Here is a 20765-nt window from a genome sequence, read left to right on the forward strand (position 1 = left end):
TAAGCAAGCTGGGGATCTCTAGTTCCCCTTAACAAGCTGTATGATAAAGAATGGGAAGCTACAATCAAGTGTGAGTGTGAATAGCCTTTATATTTATAAGCGAAAAATTATTTAGGCCTTTAAAAGGTTCTTCACACTCATACATCTCTATTACAAACATGTTTTTGTATGAAACCAAAAGTGGTCATTGGATGTACATGCAGCAACTACCTCTCTACCTCACTACTCTCACTGGATGTCAGTGATGAAGACTGTTAGCTGAGGCTTATTGTAGTCACTCAAATACAATATCTAGAACTGTATTTTGTATAATAATGTATTTTTATCTTCTAAGGGGTCTTCTAAGGGTTAATGTCTTTACTGGAGAAGCTGCTGATCTTAAGTGGAAAGCACCTTTAAGGGCCAAACTGTAATGAAGGAGTAAACAAACTTCAAATCACACAGCTGGGAAGGTAGAGAAATGAGCCAAGAGCCACAGAGATGCAAATATTAGCATAAGCAAAAGTCTTTTAGCATTTGTGTCTTTGAATGACTGCCACTAGGTTGGTTCACAGTACCGTAATTGCTAAAAGAATGGCATGCAGATCATTTAAGTGCACCCAGGTGAGATTAGTTTGAATGAAGTGTGCATGTTTAAACTCTTGCTGTCCTAATGAAAGGTTTATATGCAATCTGCTGTAGATTATTACTCAGTAAACACATTGTAAACCGTGCGCAGCCTGCTGTGGCAAAAGCTGTTTCAGTCTAAGATTTCATATAATGAGCCTGTATATATACAGTGTAGTCTATAAAAGAACGGAACAGTAATACAGTATATGGTGTTTCAGAAACACTCTCCAGAGAGGTCTTGATGTATTGCATTTTTTGGATGTTAAGCACGTATTTTTGTTTACTAAGTCCCTAAACTGCCAGCACTTTCTGCCGTATTGCTGACATCTGCCTGGGACAGGTTTGCTCATAGAAGCTTCACTCCAGAAGTTTAATATTGTCCTCACTGCTGGCTAGGTTATTAGTTAAGGCTCAGGAGCCAAATTCGCTCTTAAATTTCCCTCACTCCTCTCTTTCAGCCTGTGAGAAATACCCCCCATTCTCTGATGGCTTATATCTTCTACAGTGAGCATTACCCTCCAGCACATCTGGAGGAGTCTACTCACCATTTAGGATCACTGTCATACTCTATAGTGTGCTCTAGACTGATGACTGTGCTGTAAATCTCTTCTGTTGCATCAACAAGTGCAAAATAAAGGTTCCTTGTTGGAGTTTTGAGCTTATATTTTTAGAGATTCTTTAACAGCTCTTCAGATACACATTGCCAATAGAATATGACTCATTGGAGCGGAAAACATGTACTTGCTGGCACTATCCCTAATGCCAGGTGTGGACTGAGGGGGTATACCCCCCCCCCAGCATGTAGCTGTGGAGCAGTGGAACTGTGTTCTCTGGAATAATGGTGCTCTGTCCAATACTTTTGAGATGCGTTGAGGTGCAATTAAATCCTCACAGCAGTACTCCAAAATCTAGCAGGAAGCTTTCCGTGGACAGTAGAAACAGTTACTCCAGCTAAAGCAGGATGAACTATTTTTTGAATGAATGAACAGGTGTCCCAATACCTTTCTTCATAGAGTTACATAGTCTGTATATGTGGTCTGTCCACAGTAGTACAAAAACAGTCACATGCAAAAGTTTGGAGACCCCTGGTTAAATTACATGGATTGTCGATTCAATTTGGCATGGTGACTTTATGAATAGCACACTCCGAGTTTTTTTAATCTATCCCACTGTCATAGCCCCAGTATAGGTGTGCCTCACTGTGTGCTTCACTTCCTCTCTCTTTGCTCTCAGATTCTGGAAGCCCTGGCAAAGAATGATGAGGCTTTGGTGCAGACGTGTAGCCGGATAAACTCCAGCACTGAGCTCATCCCAGAGGACCTGCAGGTCAGGTTCAGCTCCATGTGCAGTGAGAGATTGGAGCACATCAACCGCCGCATCACCAACTACAGGAAGGTACACACCTTTAGCTGGAATTTGACTGTTCATACTAGCATGGAGTGAATGAAAAGTGCCCCTTAGCTTAACAGGTTTTAGACTTTTAAGGTTCATTTATCAACTGGTACATGCTAATACTTAGCAAACACATTATAAACCATGTTAGACGATTTTGAAAGGAGCTCCTTTGACTGGCTTATGCGTTAGTGGTCGCAGTATAGCAGCAGGGAGCTTAAGAAGCCATCTTTTGCTGTGCTCCTAAGTGTCGTATCTGTCCTCACAAGTCGCAAGTTCGGTCCCTGGTGATGCCACAGATATCAGTGACCAGATGTCCCAGAGAGAAAAAAGGGACTCGTTCTCCCTGGGTGGATGGGATGTCCCTCCTTCTCCCCCATCACCCAGCACCATGCATCTGTTATTATGTTAGTGGCCGTTAGAAACTAAGCGGTTGGGTAGCTTTGATGCATGCAAACACTATTGGTGGCTTTTTATTGGATTGTTAGTGATGAAAGAGTTTTGTTGTGCTGTGTTAAGACTATCAGTGACAAATTTGCCTCTGAAGTGTCCAGCACACGTCCCGCTTGAACTGTCTATGTTGGCTTTTTCCGACTCCCTGCACAGTCAGAGTAAACGGAAACCGTCTTGTGTGCGAACCACCCTCGCTTTTTCCTGCCAGCTGTTTGTATTTGGAAGCAGCACAGGGAAATATTGCGAGCGTTTTTGCGACTGTTTCTGTTTTCTCTTTACTTTTCTCCGTGTAATCTGCCTCGACATTCCTCCTCCTCTGCATTGGATTAATTAGCTGTTGCTTCACCGGTTATAAATAGTGCCAAACATCCAGTGCCCTTACGTAACTTCCCTCCTCCAGCGTTCCGGGACTGGGACGAGGTGAGGTTTTCCGTGTGTCAAGGCCAGCCGCTGATGCTGGAAGGTCAGTGTTGGGGCAGTGTTAACGTCCAGAACAGCTGCAGCTCATCTACCAGTAGGCTTTAGCGCTGGTTAACCGCAGCCTCATAGATTGGGTGGGTTAAATGACTTGCCCGGGCAGGGCTGGGGCTCATGACCGTATATGGAGTGGAAGATGCAATAACTCTGGTTGGGGGGGGGGTTAAATACTTTGGTTGATGTTAAATTTTCTTGAGCAGTGTGAAAAGGAGGTGAGACAGTAAAACAGTAAAACATCATACGACTGTGCATCTTCAGTGTTGTCTGAGGACTGCAGTTCTGCCATTCATAAAGTTCAAAGCCTCGTTAGTGTTTCAGGGCCACGGTGGAAATCTGGTTTCGTTTGCATGCATCAAAAATAAACACATCATCTAAGAGTCATTTACTCTGAATCAGCTTATTAAAGTGAGCTCTGTTAAGTAAACACAATATCTTGCATGAGGGAAAATAACTTAAACAGCAATTCTGCTGTATAGCTGAATAACTTCGTAGATTAAAGAAATGCTTCCTTTAGAGGCACTGAAACAGCCATTCTAGAGTAATGCACTACTATGTTAGGAAGGGGCATAAATAAGGTAGTAGGGGGATAAACAGTCTGCGTTGCTGACTGATGAATGTGTTTGTTCTTCGTACCTTCCAGGCACACGAGTGCTAACGTTTGTCTAAAGGCTGTGATTGGAGGCGCAGGGGTGAAGGGTGTGCAGTTGAGGGTATTGTGCTGTTCAGTGTAAATGGGTGTGCACTCTCCTAACTAGTGTGCTGTTGATGGATGAAATTCATGTGTTATCAGCAGTAATCTATGCCCAGAGTCAGCAGCACTGCATGCAGGTGCTGCCGCCACACCTGCACTGGCCACGAAGCGGAAAATAACACAGGACGAGCAGTAATGCTAAATGTTAAAGCCAAGGCCACCTTAATGTAATGTACTGGGCAGAAATGTAGAGAAATGTACTATCTAACACACATGATCTAATACATCTATTCTTATTCAAACACACCTGATCCTATGAATCAGATAATTAAAGGGCCCATACCACAGAAAACCTGAGCTGGCCCTTTGTGCTGTCATGGCAAATAGGTTTTTGCAAGACAGTGACAATATACTCACATTTTCAGCCTACAACAGCCAGCCCATTCATTCTCTAGTTCCAAAGAGAGTCTCAGTCCGCAATGCTTTTTGAATGTGGCAGGCAATCAGAACAGAGGTCATTTACCTAGATCAGTCTTAAAGGCACAGTAACAAAAGCCTGCATTAAGAGCCTGTTTAATTTTAAGGGTAAAATAGACAGTGAAAAAAGGTCATGTAGTGCACAGGTCCTTTAAATCTGGGGTTTGAGGAACACTGATTTAGGCTGGATCCCTTTTATTTATTTTCCTCAGTTTTCCCGGGTGCTGAAGAACCGAGCCTGGCCCACGTTTAAGCAGGCCAAGACCAAGGTGTCTCCACTCCACAGCAGCGATTTCTGCCCTACCAACTGCCACATTAATGTGATGGAGGTGTCCTACCCAAAGACCACCACTTCTCTGGGCAGTGCATTCGGGGTCCAGCTGGATAACAGGAAGAACTCCACTCTGGAGAAAGGAAGCCGCAGTGCAGAGCAGGGTAAGCGACACGGGGGGTTGGGACGAATTCATGAGAATTTGTGAACCACTTTACTGCCTGTTGGTTCAGTTTTAGGGAGTAATTCATGTATTACATGTAAACGTCTTTCTTGTGTTCACATACAAATGTATGTTGAGATTTTGCAGAAACACTAAAAGTGAGTCTCCAGAAAAGAACAGAAACTGTGTTTTCTGACACTGAAAATGAGTGATTATACTTAATGATTATAATACTCTAATTATACTTAAAGGCTGTTTTGAAATTAAATGATGGAAGGGTGCTTTCTGTTGGTGTTCTTGTTTATGAGTGTCCTGTCTTGACCTTGTTATGTTTTGGCTGGCTGCTGCTATATGAATGTATTTTTGTCTGTGTGTTGTTTCAGGTAAGCTGAACCCCATGGTGTATGTTCAGCACTGTATCGGCAGTATGGCAGCTCCATCAGGTCACAGCCTGGGCCGGACGGAGGGACACGGTCTTCGCTTCCTGTTGCGGGAGGATGACCTGCTGACAGTGGACACCTACCACAAACTTCTTACTAAGCTGACCGCTGTAGTAAAAGAAATGGAATGCTATACTGCTCAGATTCATGAGTGAGTGGGGTTTATTAATACTTTGGTTTGGTTTAATTCAATTCAAGTGTTTTACCATTATCACCAGTGCACCATAATGCAATCGTTTTGTTTTTTCTTACTGGTACAGCCATCATGTACCTGTTCTCACTGCCATTTTTAATTTAGAAACAACCATTAATTACTAAACACACCTATCCTGAAAGGTGGTTGATGATTTGTGCAGTAAGAGTTGGGCTACAACTGAGCACCTGAGCAAAAGAGCACCTATGTATATGATAATTGTTTCCATTACAACGACCAGCGAGTTTAGAGCTGGTCAACACAGTGTGTACAGTACAAAAAAAGCACAATGAGTTGTTGAGGTGTATTTTCCCTTTTCCATCTCAGCCAAGATTGGAGCTACAAGGCTAACACAGTAAGTCAATATTCACCCAAAGCCTCTTCCACAAGTACGTGCCCACACACTTGCTAGATTATTTAAAAAAAATAAAAGTTTAGGGCACATACTTACAGAATAATATTTGGGTGAGTATTGATTCTATGGTTTGTTAGTGACATTAGCCTTTACACCAGTTTAAAACTAAAAAAGCAAACTTTGGACAAAAAAAGGTTTCTTGGCTATTTGACTACATCTGGAGTATCTTAAGAATTCTGCCACTTAGACACGGCTGTTCCGTTTTCTACCTGAATTGTGGATGTTAAAGCATGATTCCCTTGAAATCCCCTAAATCTTTACGTAAATAAGATGCATAATCTGTCCCACTAGCGCTTGTGGCACCAAACTAATGAAATCATTATTCTTGAAACTACCACGCCTTAGTAAATGTCCTGCAGCTTGGTGGTCCTGAGTACAACTGCAGTGTGTTTTATTGGAGTCCTCACTGAACTCAGAGGTTCAGTAACATAGCATTTGTTCATCAAAACCTCATTAGTTTTATTTAAGCCTGAGATTGCTGCATTGTGCTGTAATTGTGCTGTTGTTCTTAGTCCTGTGTTAGAAAGCATTCAGCACTGAACTAAATAGCAATGAAAATGTCTTGTTGGTGGTGTTCTTTGCTTTTATAGCCATTAGTACACTTTCTCTAATAGCTGGAACATTTTAAACCTTTTATTGTACTCCATACGGTGCTGTGTTTGCGGTGTTTGTTCTAATACCAGCTTGGGAATCACCACAGGAAAGCCATTTCTTTGTCTTTTAAAACTTTACAAGTGTGTTACTTAGGTTTAGTTACTTTGCAGCATTTTTAAAGCCCCACTGGGTAGAAAAGGATTTCTGGTGCTTGTGGATAGCTCATATAGTGCTGTACTTTAATAAATACATTAACATAGAAACTAGAGTGCACTAGAGTGTATAAAATAGAATAAAATAATAAATATTACAGTTTTGTTTCCACCACCCTATCTGAGAAAGATCATTAGTTAATTAAACCAATGACAAACCGAGTCATTTCCAACATCCTGAGTTATATCATAAAGTTAGTGTCTTTCACTAGACGAATGGCAGCCATAACTGGTTTATACACTGATCAGCCGTAACATTAAAACCATTGAAGTTCACCTTGAGCTGCTAAAACAGCTCTGACCAGTTTGGACATGATAGAGTTCACAACACGTAGCCGGCACCCTAGAACTCTTTACACAGTTTGTGCTGCAGTAGCTTGTCTGTGGGGTCAGAGCAGATGAGCTAGCCTTCGCTACCCATGCACATCAGCGATGACAGTTTACCGTTTTTCCTTCCTTGGACTTTGGTAGATACCAACCACTGCATATTTTGAACACCTGACATAACCAACACGTTAACACGTCAAGAACTGACTGTTCCCTCGCTGCCTTATATATGTCACTTCTTGACAGGCGCCATTACGTACAGGATACAAGACAATCAGTGTTATTCACCTCAGTTCATGTCAGTGGTTTTTAATGTTGTGGCTGATTGGTGTAAATAATACATATAGTAAAACAAAAAAACTTATAAGAAATTAATTAATAACTGGCATAACAGTACTTGCATTTAATCCCCAGGATAGTCAGTCAGTCTGAGAGTTTGAGGCAAATGACTTAAGCCTTTTCCATCATCTTAAACAAAGAAGATTATACTCCAAAATAAAAGAAAAATCTGTAGGGTATTAGTCAGTCTGGGATGACACTGCCAGCTATTAGCATCCGATCCAGTAAAAATAATGATGAACAATGCTTTCTTTAATATCGTAAAACAGGGTGGATAGTGTGTTAATTATTAGTATAATTGTACTTTTTATAAACAAACACAGCAAAGGGCAGCTTGTGTAATGTGTGTGTGACACACTTCAGAGTGGCGAACCTCTTTTAAATTGCTGAAAAGTAGCATGTCATATAAAAAGCCTTGAGTTTTCAAAAATAAGCTTTTATATGGTATTTCAACAAAAAAAGTCATGAACACCATTATTGCCATTGCGCAGCCCCATGCAGAAAAGGGTTAAATCAATGTTTCTAAATGACTGAAAGTAATAGATACAGGTATAGTAAAATATATATATATAGTGTACGTATAGTACATTTCACTGCATTATATATTTAGAGGCAAATATGACAAAATATTTTAATTGTTTAACTTGTTGTTTATCACATATTTTACAGCACTTTAAAATATAATTTTTTAAATAAAATAAAAGTCCTTTATTGATTTAGCAGTCCTTTATCATTTAGAAGATATTTAAACTAAGCATCAAGCATTTGTTTTTGGAAGTGCATTTGCAGTAATTACTGTAACAGTTGTGGTATGTGTGTGTGATGAGTCTTCCTTTGCAGGAAATGGGACACTCTAAGGTCACCCTGTGTGTTTTCAAATGGAAAGGGCAGAAAAAACAGGCAGAGATGAACGGAGTGGAATGCAACTGTAAATGTCACTCAGAACAAACTAATTTATAGCCCAGGGCTCCTGACCATCAAGACAGACCCAAGACAATAATGAAAATTCACCTTCCCGCTTCCCTTTCCTGTCTTCCTCTCTCCTTTCCTGCATGCGCTGCTTGTTAAGAAATGTCCACTGGGCTGCAGAAGTCTTAACATTTCATTGTGAAAGTTTTCCAAGTCCCTCCGTTTGCAGCCTTGACAATTACAGCGTGCCTTTGTCCGTTGTTGAGGTGACACAGCTGTCTGCTGCTTGTCACCGCCAATTAGCACTTGCTGCTGTTCTCAGAGCGTGCCGGTTAGCTTGGACAGTGAAGGCTAACAAGGCTTCTCCACAGCTTCAGGCAAGGGAAAGACTGGAAACTACGAGCTCTACGCAGCCAAGGTGATGTCAGAGCAGTAGCCCGATAATGCAGACACTGATGGGGTTGATCTCTTTAGATCTCTTCATTTGTGTTTATTAATGTACTGAAGTAACCTCTTACGCTTCTAGGGTTCCTCACTTTCAGAACTGTTTAACGTACATACACTATACCTACTCCCAAATCCTTGTAGACACCCCCTTCTAATGAACACATTCAGCTAATTTAAGTTGCACCCATTGCTGCCAATGTTGTAGAGAAGTACTGCCAATAAAATATGGCTCTCTGGGGCAGATAAACATGAACCTATTAGAGGTCTAACTAGAGGTCCTCCAGAATTGAGCCGTGGAACTGTGTTCTCTGGAATGATGGTGTCCATTAAATGCTTTTGGGATGATTTGAGGAGCTAGGGATTTGGTGGGGTGGTGATCATCCAACATTCTGATCTCAATAAAGGCCTCAGAGTATTGCAACATATAGTTGAAGGCCTTAGCTGGACAGTAGAGACAGTTACTAAAATGTACTACATTTTTATACCCTTGATTTTAGAAAAAACGATGAGTGAGGGACATACATAGTTAACACACACACAAATCTTAATACAAAGAACCATCTAGGGAATTAATTATTTGCATAATAGTACTTGCATTCAAGAGTCAGTTAAACAGAGGATAATTGATAGCTTGAGCCTTTTCCATTATCTTAAGTAAGGAAGAATGTCACAGTATTTAACTTTAAAGGAAAATATGGTATTAATCAACCTAGGGATAACAATGCTAGCATTTAGCATCCACTAAAGTGGGTTGATAAAAAAATGAATCCCATGTTCAGAAATGAATCTGGTTATTAATCATAAGGCAGTTTATCTCCTCCCACTAATAAGGACAGTATAAGGAGTTTAATGTCATGTGCACACTACACGACATCATCGTGCACACCACACTACACAACTTATTGTCTTGAAATCTGGAAACCTTTAGTGGTTGCGGTTTGTACACTACACAACTGATCAGCGTTGATCACTGATCCTGCCAACTGGGCCAGTTGTTGTATAGTTGATTTCTTGAGACAGGAAGAAGAGTCAGGAGGCTAGAGATGAGGTGTTTATTCTGCGATCGTTCAATGTCATTGTCTTATGGTACCCATGTCTATAAAAAGAGGCAAAGAGGGCTATAAACAGACGTGTATTTTTTTAACAGATGGTCATCTTTATGAACCCCATAAATAGGTGTCACTCCTATGACCCTCACACGCACTGACCTTTTTGACCTGTAAGTGGGAACGTCTTCATATGGTGCCGGAATGTCTACCAGAACCACTCTTATGATGTACTGGGCACACACTGGACACACTGAATGACGAATTGTCAATTCGGGTGGATAAAGACATGCATGTATAACTACACCCCCCGCTTTCTCCTCAGCCTGTTTCTTGTGTTGTCATTGGCTATAGCAAGTCATTGCACTAAAATCCAGTAACAACAAATTTTTTTACACTACTGGATTTAGAGTCACCGAGAGGTCCAGTGATTAAACTTTTATATTTATTGGGGGCTAGCGAGGCATACGCAGTCACTCAGCGAGCTCTCAGATCACGTCTTTTAGCAGTTCACACGTAGTAACCGAGCCAGAGCAGAGCAAATCCCGATTTGCCTCCCATCTGAGGCTTTTGTCAGCGATCTTTACAACAAAACAGCCTGTGACTCGAAAATCTGGGCTAAAATCATATAGTGTGAACCAGGCATAACCTGCATTTTGAATGATTGAGCAAAGTAGAACAAAGGACATATATATATATATATATAGCCTAGAGTATATCAGTCCGAAAGCCATAGTAAGAAAAAAGAACGCTAAAGAAGTTGGAATAAGTTTTTTGTCTTGGTTATACCACATTTATGGCCATATAAATGCCACACCAGCATTGAGAAATCACGTTAGATTAGACAAGATAAGGGTTAAAGCAGGTACTGAATTGGATTTGTCAGGACAGATTAACAGACAGCTTTAAAAGATATCTATCTGCAAAAAAGATGCAAGCTTAAGCATTACCAAGCCTTAACTGAAAGCTGATTGAGCTCTGCCACAATGTGAGAATGTAAACATTACTGATGCAGATTATTAAAACTGGCATGTTTAAAGATTATGTTTGAAGCTGCCATGCAAATACTCAGATTAAGACATTGCGGCACATTAAAGGCCTTAATAATTAATAGTGAGGACAAGGTTGAGGTTGTGCAGGTTATGAAAACGTGTAACAAACTGCTGCTCTGGGAGAAAGAACAAGTCTCTCTGTTAATCCATTCTGTCTCAAAGAGAGGAGCCCAATCATTTTTGCTCAGGAGAACTCCTTTTGGGTTTAGAAAGCTAAGTGCTGGTTATATAAGCGCGCTCCGAGAATTCCTGGAGGCCCGTGTTTTAAAAGCAGGGACATTTGAACTTTTGTCTCTGTCCCAGGACAGGGTGCACATGGTTGACGTGAACAGCTTCCCTCATGTGCCAAGTTTTCTCCCGCTCGCTCACAAATGCATCCTGTCAAGCATCTAGCTGCAGTATGCTTCCATTTGGAGGCTCTTTTAGCATCCTCACTAACCCATTTCTGTAGCATTTTGAATTGCATCCAAATGTGGATAAGGAAGGTGTATTCCTGCTTCACACCCACTGTGACCAGGACAAGCAGATAAAAAGGGTACATCAGATAATGAGTGAATGAGAGAGATTAATAGTCTTATAGTCTATATAAATTAAAAACGATATATAATTTCTTTTTACTTTAGGCTAATTAAAGGCTTTACTTCTCCAACCATAATTCTTATACTCAGTCTAACTGTAATCTTAATCACAGCCCAAAATGTGTGACTAACATTGCTTTTTGCTTCCCATAGCTTCAGTTACATATCACTCTTACCCAAAAACAGATTTCCCCTCCACATTAACCATTTTATATTTATTTGCAAATGGCAATGGGAGCTCCAATACACTAAGAGCCTGTTTACACCTGGTAATAACAGCGTTTATGGTGATCGGATCACATTCAGATTCTACTTGTCCACATGAAAAGCCAGGTGTAAACACCCCTAAGACTCATTGTGGTTGGATTATGATCAGATTACTCAAACCACATTCGGCGGTGGTCAGAAACAGATCTTGCAGTTTAAATTGTCTTTTGCATTTTCTAAAATAAATGTTCCAGGAATGCAAGAACCAGCTATTGTTCCACCTTATTGTAGAACCCCCATCTTTCCTGTATCTGTTCACAGTTACCCAGAGCAGAACAGTTTTGATGACAAATTTGTTGTTTATGGAAATTATGTAACGCTGATGTGCTTTTTTCTCTTTTTTCTCAGGAAAGCAAAATATCATCTGGTCACATTAAGGATGCATTGTAATGACTAGTGTAAACAGAATCTGATCAAAGTAGATCCAGATACTGTTCATATACAAAACGCATGTTAAAGCCAGGTGTAAACAGGCCCTGATACACCTAATACACAACATGAACTTATGGCAGAGGTTAAAGTGACAGTGTTGAATATTTCAGGCTAAATTGGCCACAAAGCTTTCAAGTTAGACCTTACAAAATTAGTTGATTTTACAACTTCTCTAAGACATTGCAGAAGTAAATCATTAGAAACTGTTTTCTCAGTCTGTTTTAGTGTAACGGGGTGGACACTTAACGCTTGACGGACCCTGTACAGGAGAAAGAAAACAACAGGGCTGAAAATGATACTGAAAATGAAGTTTGAGAATCTCTTATTAGCCCATTTCTGTTTTCAATGCAAGGCTTCAGCAGATGAGGGCGCCTTTTTTTAAGGAATGACCCATCAATAAAGAGCAAAATCACCAATCAGAGGTAAAAGCACTACAGCAGCATATAGGTCAGTACGAATCCCTCAGGATGTGTGAGATTGAGGTCAGCAGTGTGTAGACAGCCGTGTGCTGAGTTTTTCTGAAAGAGAAGCTCAAATCCTCTCATCTTTATTCCCTCCTTCCTGGCTTTGATGGCCTCCAGCCACAAGCTGGGCAAACCTTCTTCTTAAAGAGCTGACTGAGCTTTCAACTGAGCTTTCTTACTTTTATTTTAAATAAAAGTGTGCTGCAAATTAATTTTCCTTCACTATCCGTTTATAGAATCTAAGTTGCAAAAATAGCATATTTTGGGGTAGGGACTGACAATTGCATATTTGGTACACCCCACAAGACCTTCCTGATGTTGTGGAGATCTGACACATTACAATATGGCTCTGTCAAAAATTATGCTTGCCCATGGTTCATGCTTTTAACTGACTGTTCACTTGCTGCCTAATATGTGTATCCCATCTATTGACAGGTGCCATTGTAATCAGATAATAAATGTTAGGCCAGAAACATAGGCAATTCAAGTATGCAAATGCAAATGCCAATGCAAGACCAACACTTACTGCTGCACAGACCCAAATTGTATTTTTACGGTACTATGGTGGTTAAAACTCAAAATCAATACTGGTCCGTGACCGTTCACTGGAAAAAAGCACATCATGGGCACAAGACAACTTGGCTGGTGCTGTAGCACCCCCTGCGGTAGTGCAGCTCGCACTCGCACATGTTGTGAAATGCGTTGAGACACATTTTTGACTGCAACTATGGGCGAAAATCCTAGCGAAGTATATTATGGGCCTAATTCACTTCACCTGTCTATGATTATAATGTTATAGCTGTGTTCGGATTGGCAATTCACTGATTGCTACTCATCATGCCCACACTGAACTCCTCTAGCTCAGGGACTGTGTGTTATTTGCATCTAACTGGAACTTCTTCTCTGTACATAAGCTGTGTAATTTTCTCTCACCTGAACACTAGCTGCTATAGCTAGTGTACATGTACGGTACACCTGAACACTAGCTGCTGTACGGTACATATATATATGTACCGTACACCCATTTATGTACAAGCTGTTACGATGCTGTTTACAACAACAGAGTGGTCTACCTCAGCATACACTCCTGAACTCCTTGTTTTACTCTTCTTACATTTGTATTTGTTGTATTTATTGTCTGATCTTGTACTGTCTGTGACCCCTGTCCTGTGTTTTGTCTATTGTCCTTGCACTATTGCACCATGTCCTACCTATTCTGCACCAGTGACTTAACCGGCGGTTGTTAAGGAGCCAAAATACAATGTTTCTACAGGCCTGCTAACTGATATCATAAAGTCTGTTAAACACTGATTGCAATTTACTTATGTGGTTTATTAGCTTATGATGTCCATCACACCAAACACATTTGTTCACATGATGATCTTCTTACTCTACCCTGTTCTGTTTTAGCTTACACTCTCATAAGAGATGAACGAGGCCACTGGAGTTCCTCATCTGTGTTTATCCTGCTTGCCTAGTTACAAGCTTTTCTGTTTACCCCCCAGATGGACTTAGTTACAGCTGATCGGAGATTGTTTGGAGCATTAGACAATGGAAAAAGCGTGCCTAAGCAATTAGAAGTGAAAAAGTTGAGCAAGACGTGACAACTTAGTGCGTGCGTGGAGGTATGCACTCACAGTTCAGAAGTGTTGAGTCATTAAAAACACGACATAAATGCCCCCATGTGTTCCTGTAACTGAAAAAAAAACCCTGCACGTTAGCGGTCTCCATAGTCGAAATCCTTGTGAAAACGTTTCTCAGCGAGAAGGGCTGAGTTTTGTGCCGAAATCCTGATAGTTGACTCAGCTGCTGGTGCGTGTTTGAAGTTATTAATATTTTGACGACCTCCAGCCTCCTGAAGTCGGTCCGGAAGTCAAACACAAACAGGTTCTGGTTTTGTTTGGCGTGTGCTCGGCTCCGCACACACATCTTGATGACATTAGGGCACCAGCCCGTCTTCCACAAACAGCAGAGACATGGGTTTTATAGAGTACAAACTTTACAGAGCTGGTGGAGGTGCTGGAGGAGATGCGGATGCTGTGTGAGCCAACAGAGAGCCTGTTTAATGTCTGTGCGTGTCATTAGAGACAGTAATTCTGATGCAATGACAGTGTTTACATAGCAATGTTCTCTCTCTCTCTCTCTCTCTCTCTCTCTTTTTCTCAGTTTGCTTTCCTCTATCACTCACCCCAGCAACGGTAGTGAGTTGAAGGCGGAGGGTGTGATCAGTGCAGAGTGTGATGGGGAGAAGCCAGAGCGGAGAAGAGTGTGTTTCAACACGGGAGAAGAGCAAGAGGACTCAGGGCACGACACCATCAGCAATCGGGACTCATACAGGTTACAGGCAATCCTAAAACCACACATCTGTTTACTTTAGCCACCTTTCCGCAAAGTGGTATAGATAAAGATAAAAGGAACCTTCCCTTTACCTTGAAATGAACAATGAATGCATAACTGTAACACACTGATGATTGTGTCAGCGGTGACTGTAACAGTAATAGTAACAGTGGCTGTAACACACTGCTGATTGCATTCAGGGACTGTAACAGTAATTGTAACAGGAACTGTAATACACTGCTGATAATGTCCAGTGACAAACAATAACTGTAACAGTAATTATCATAGTGACCATAACACACTGCTGATTGTGTTCAGTGACTGTAACAGTGGCAGTTACACATGACTGATCTTGTCAGCTGTGACTGTAACAGTAATAGGAACTGTGGCTGTATGACACTGCTGATTGTGTTCAGTGACTGTAAAAGTGGCTGTAACACATGGCTGATTGTGTCAGCTGTGACTGTAACAGTAATCGTAACAGTGGCTGTAACACATGGCTGATTGTGTCAGTTGTGACTGTAACAGTAATTGTAACAGTAGCTGTAACACATGACTGTATCACACTTCTGATTGTGTTCAGTGACTGTAACAACGTCTGTAACACATGACTGTAACACACTGATTGCGTCAGCAGTGACTGAAACGGTAACTGTAACAGTGACTATAATACTGCTAATTGTGTTAGTGACTGTAACATGTCACAGTGTGTGTAACATTGCTGATCGTGTTAGCAGTGGCTGTAACATTCTGGCTGTAACAGTGAATATAATACACTGCCGATTGTTTTAGCACTGTTTTGCATTGTTTAACCATGACTGTAACACACTGCTACGTGTGGTAGTACTGACTGTATCAGTAACCACGACCCACTGCTGATGATGTAACAGTAACTGTAACTGCTATAACTGTGTTGCTGTGTGTAACAAACTGGTGCTAATGTTGTGCTGTTGTTGGGGTGTGTTTGCAGTGACTGTAACAGTAACAGAAACTCCATAGCTTCATTCACCAGCATCTGCAGCAGCCACTGCAGCTCATACGTCCACAGTGACGAAATGGACTCAGGTAACACACATTAATACACATCTATAGCAAATGTACACACTTGCAAAATGCACACACATACATATACAGTATATACACATTTACATAATAGCAAGTATACACACACACACTGCACATGCTATATGTCATTTCTTTATTCAGCACAACCAAATACATGAGAAAAGTGTACTGTCGTTTTAAACGTTAATGAAATACCTCAGAGTCTTTTAGGTTTAATCTGTGTGATCCTCTGTGCTTCAGCCCCGTCAGCCTGTCTGAATTACCGAGCCGCCAAAATGCGCCTGATGTCAAATTGATAGCCATTACATGCTAATTGCTAAGCAGCGGGTGAACTGGAGGCGGTGGGGCTGAGAGCACTGAGTGTGTGCATGGAGAGTGTGTGTGAAGTGTCACTGTTGTAACCCCGCCGTTGTGCTTCATTAGGGTAATGAAGCATCAGCGTCTGCCTTTTTTGTCCTAATCAAGCCCTCTGATGTTCCCCACTCTCTCTGTATCTTTACACACACACATGCACATAAAGGAGATGAGATGCCAGCGAGCATGTGGATATCTCACGACAAGCAGAAGAAGCTCCACAGCTTCCTGGAGCATCTGTTCAGCCAGGTGTGTATGATGTAGGGTCATACACTCAAAACACACTGGAACCTGGTTCGGACCTGCATGTGTTATTGGTTGCTTTTTGCTGTCATGTGCATTTATTATATTTGTACTGAATGGCTGTAGGCTGCAAGAGGATACAGGCAATTAGTCAGTTATTAGCCTTTTTTTTCAGTACTTGTCATCAATTAACTGGGGATAAGATGGGGTGGTTACTAATGCTGGCCTTACTAAATCCTCACAGCAATGTTTCAAAATCTAGTATAAAGCCTTTCCTGGACAGTAGAGACAGTTACTGTAACAAAGCAAACTCTTTTGAATACTGTTTTTAATACAGGTGTCCCATAACTTTTGCAGAGAGAGCTAGAGATCCATTCACTCGTCTATTTTTGTGATATATCTGATCTCAGTACCTTTTTGCTGAGTATCTGCTTATAATGATTTGATCTGATCTATGTTTCTGTAAATTATCCAGCCTCTCAGTTTAGGTAAAATGTGCTGCTAATTAACTGTTTAGTAATTTTATCAGTTTGGTAGCATACTGTTTTAAAATGTACATTCTTATAGTGTGTTTAATATCTTATAATATATAAGATATTAAATGTATATAATACAGCCTGGCTGACCTCCCTAATTATTCAGCTCCCATTACTATTGGACAATGTCCATTGGTGATGCCTAGAGGACACCAAAGGGTGCTGAACTAGTAGAAAGAAATAACAAATGATCAGGCCTGGATCAGGCTTAAGATCAGGCCGATACGTTAAAAAGTGCATGTATTGGCCCTGATCCTGATCCACTGGATCCAGACCTGGATCAGGACACATCTATTAAGTGTAGTTCTTGTCATGCATGCAGAGGCTGGCTGCAACTTGATTACTTTTATTTAAAGAGGCAGTACTCAATGTTCCCATGACAATGGTAATTTATGTTGACTTTATTACACTTTATTGTCTGTAGAAAGCTGTTTCTGTATGATTAAGTAGTAAATCTGATGTGTTTTGCAGGTGGAGTCCATCACAGGCCTTCTGAAGGGGGTGTCAGTAACTCGGGCCTTTGAACAGACAAAATGCTTCACTCCAGGACGAGGACTACAAGGTAAAGAAAGTACCCTAGAGGGGACCCTAAGTTCAACATTCAGCATAACATTATTTGATGCACTTATTGATCAGATCTGTACTCTGAATGAGCTTGCCCAGAAACTATCACAGTGCATTTAACAATAAGGGAAGCATGGAGCTTCTTTTATAGAATAAATAACAAAAATAAAAGAAACATGTCAGCACACAGAAAGCTCCACAGAAAGAGTGGGGAGACGTCAGCCAAATGTGAGCAATTAAACTTGGCCTTTTACTAATTGTGTATTTGGTGATTTGTTCACTGAAATGTGAGTGGGCAGGTTAGCGTGGGACCTGCTGATGTGCTCATTGGAGTATTGTCCCATTTTTCTTGTTCTCCCACACTTTTCTCACGTGAAAATAAAGAAAAGGAATTTACTACTCAGCAGCGGAGAATTGCTTTGGCCCTTCCTCCATTTTTTTGCTTAACACACTTCACCTTTTGGCATGCACATTCTTCGCCTGTGAAGTGAAGTGTGTGTGTGTGTGCATATATGTGAGTGTGTGAGAGGGAAGGAGGTGTTTTATTTAGTTAAATTTGAACTGTGTCCAAATTCAGCTCGCCTTTTTAGCGGATCACTGCAGGAATCATGCACTTCCTGTGTAAAGGAGCTTCCTCCAGCTGTGTGTGTCTGTGTGTGTGTGTGTGTGTGTGTGTGTGTGTGTGTCTGTGTCTGTGGAAGGGGGATTTGTCACAGAGCTGAACATCTCTATTCTTCTCTCTGGGTCAGTAATTGTAGACATTTGGGGGCTCTGTGTCTGTCTTCCACCTGAAGCAGTCGAGACCTAAAGTGATATTTTGAGCCCAAAAGTTTACTTGATGAGCTAAGACAAGTTTGGTGTCTGAAGTTTGCTTCTTTTGTTTCACACTGATACTACAAGGCTAATGTAGCTGACAAGTACTAAATTTACATCATACTGTTCAGTCATCTCTACTAGACTGAATTATGTGCTTTCTGACACTGCATGACCGTCTGTTATACTGTATGTCCAAAGTTTGTAGACACATGTTCCTCCAGAGTTGTTTTTGATATCAAGAGTAATAATAGGGAGTTTCCTTTCATGCAGTAACAGACTTACATTAGATTTTGGAACATTGCTGTAAAGATTTGTTGGCATTTAGCCATGGAAGCATTTCCACTGCTCCACAGCTCAGTGCTGCAGGGCTTTATAGCCCTCTATCTACAAACAAGCAAAAAAAAAAGGTTTTAGGACAGTGATGAAATACACAAATCAGTCATAAAACCAAGTGGACCAAATTGTCTGATATGTCCAAATCAACGGTCAGATCAGTATCACACACAGTTATAGCCTGTCACTGCAAAGTGTCCAGTGAAGTACTGTTGTTTAAGGTAGACTTCATTTTATTCATGTGTTTGAGCCAAAACATTATGGCCATCTGCTGTTGGTCCACTGCATGCTACCTCCATTACAGCTTACTCTGCAAGACCTCTGAAGGTGTTATCTGTGGTATCTGGCACCGATCTGTTCCAGCAGATCCTTTTAGTCCTGTGAAGTCCTCCTAATGACAAACAGAAAAAAACACCTATAAAATTACACCATTCCTTTCTGATCAACGTACTGTAGGTGCTGTGTCCTAAGGGGCAAAAGTAAGAGGTCTGAAAAGCCTTTGTGTATGTGTGTGTGTGTGGTCCAGCTAGATCTCCAGGATTTCTCTAATCCTTGCTGCTTCTGCAAACTTTTCCTCAGTCAGTGGCCATGCTCTGAGGAGTAATGGATTAGCGTGTAATCCCCATTGTTTAAAATGTCCTAATCCCCCCTCCACACTCTCACACAAACTGGGGCTGCTTTCACGCCTGTGTTTCAGGCCATCGGTCTGTGTGGCATGTTTCTGTGTGTGCCTGTGAATGCGAGGAGATGAAGAAAGGGCTTTCGATGTGTGTGTATGTGTGTACCACAAGAGCCAAACATAACTGTTTGCCTGGAGTGTGTTATATGATGTTGTTTATAGGACGAAAACCATGTCGCAATTTTTTTTTTCTATCTGTGATGTAGGACCCAGGCACAATATTAGACATTAATTCAAGCATTTTTAACACACTGTTCAGTTTTTGCAGCATAATCATCATAGTTTCTGTAGCCCTGATTGGGTTGGAATAGTCTATCAGAGGGACGTGCTTAATATGACACTGATTAAAATCTCATTCTGACTGCAGAACAAACAAAGTTCTGGGGGGTTGTATTTGCTGTGACTGCTGTTCCAGTATGTTTCACACACACACACACACACACACACACACACACACACACACACACATATATATATATATATATAGATATCTATATATTAATAGAGACTCTATTAAAGGATCTCTTGCGGCATTGCTTGTGCTAAGTAAGTCTTTCTGCAGTAGATTAACCGTCTATCTGAAAAAACCCCGACATAAATCGTTACATAATTTGAGCCATAAATCAAAGCCTAATTCATCAGTATCCATTCCATTCCATGAACTGTAAAGGAAACGGATAGGCGTGTGTGTGTGTGTGTGAGTGTGTGACTTTATCCTCTCTCATCACAGCATCACACCGTTTTACTCGTGTGAAGAACTGTTGATGCCTTGTGTTGCCTTTGCCATCTGCCATAAGGAAAGAGGGCCAAAGGCAATCACTATGAGGTTATGTGTGTGTGTGTGTGTTTGTCCCTTTAAAGAACATTGGGTCAAATTTTTTATTATTTATTATTTAAATGTAAGTACCTGTATATTTATGTTTCATATACATACTCTAACTAAACCTAACCCTAATATTAACATCAATATCCAAAATACACTGTGTGTCCAAATGTTTGTGGACACCCCTTTTGCTGAATGAATTCAGCTACTATATGTTGCACCCATTGCTTGCACATATGTACAAATTCACACACAGCTTATCTAGTTCCTGTAGAAAAGTTTTGCCAATATATGATATTATATGATATTAACATAACCCAACATTGAGCTACGGGGCAGTGGAACTGACCTTACTAACACTCCCATGGCTAAATGCAATCAAATCCCCACTTTAACTCAAACAGCATACATTGTTTTTTTAAGACGTTTCTATGCTTTTGTTAAAATAGGTATATTATCCTATATCCTGACAGCAGCTGTTTGTGTGTCTTTCCCCTTAATCAACATGTGTGTGTGTGTTTGTGATTATGTTTTGAACAGAGTTCCTCTTGGACCTGGAACCGAAGCTGAACTGCACAAAGAAGCTGCGGCTTCACATCAAACACGACCCCTGGAACCTGCCGAGCAGCGTACACACACTTACACACACACTCAGCAAGGCTGTAGAAGGTAAGGACCACATCCAGACACACGCTCACACACACACACACACACACACACTCGGTCAGACACATATGAAGCAAAAGTGTAGAAGGGCATTTAGGTTC

At 41.0% G+C, this 20765-nt stretch overlaps 1 protein-coding gene across 1 annotated transcript in view; it reads left to right on the forward strand.

Moving 5' to 3' along the window:
• The window catches only part of prex2 (phosphatidylinositol-3,4,5-trisphosphate-dependent Rac exchange factor 2), a 156906-nt gene that overhangs the window by 92953 nt on the left and 43188 nt on the right, over positions 1-20765 (forward strand). The window contains exons 23-30 of the mRNA XM_072688847.1: positions 1843-2004; positions 4312-4534; positions 4917-5124; positions 14415-14585; positions 15556-15650; positions 16171-16253; positions 17255-17345; positions 20539-20667. Of these exons, the coding sequence (XP_072544948.1) occupies positions 1843-2004; positions 4312-4534; positions 4917-5124; positions 14415-14585; positions 15556-15650; positions 16171-16253; positions 17255-17345; positions 20539-20667 (1162 nt within the window). The remainder of the gene's footprint in view (positions 1-1842; positions 2005-4311; positions 4535-4916; positions 5125-14414; positions 14586-15555; positions 15651-16170; positions 16254-17254; positions 17346-20538; positions 20668-20765) is intronic.

This window comes from Salminus brasiliensis, chromosome 1 (genome assembly GCF_030463535.1).
Source record: "Salminus brasiliensis chromosome 1, fSalBra1.hap2, whole genome shotgun sequence".
NCBI lineage: Eukaryota > Metazoa > Chordata > Actinopteri > Characiformes > Bryconidae > Salminus > Salminus brasiliensis.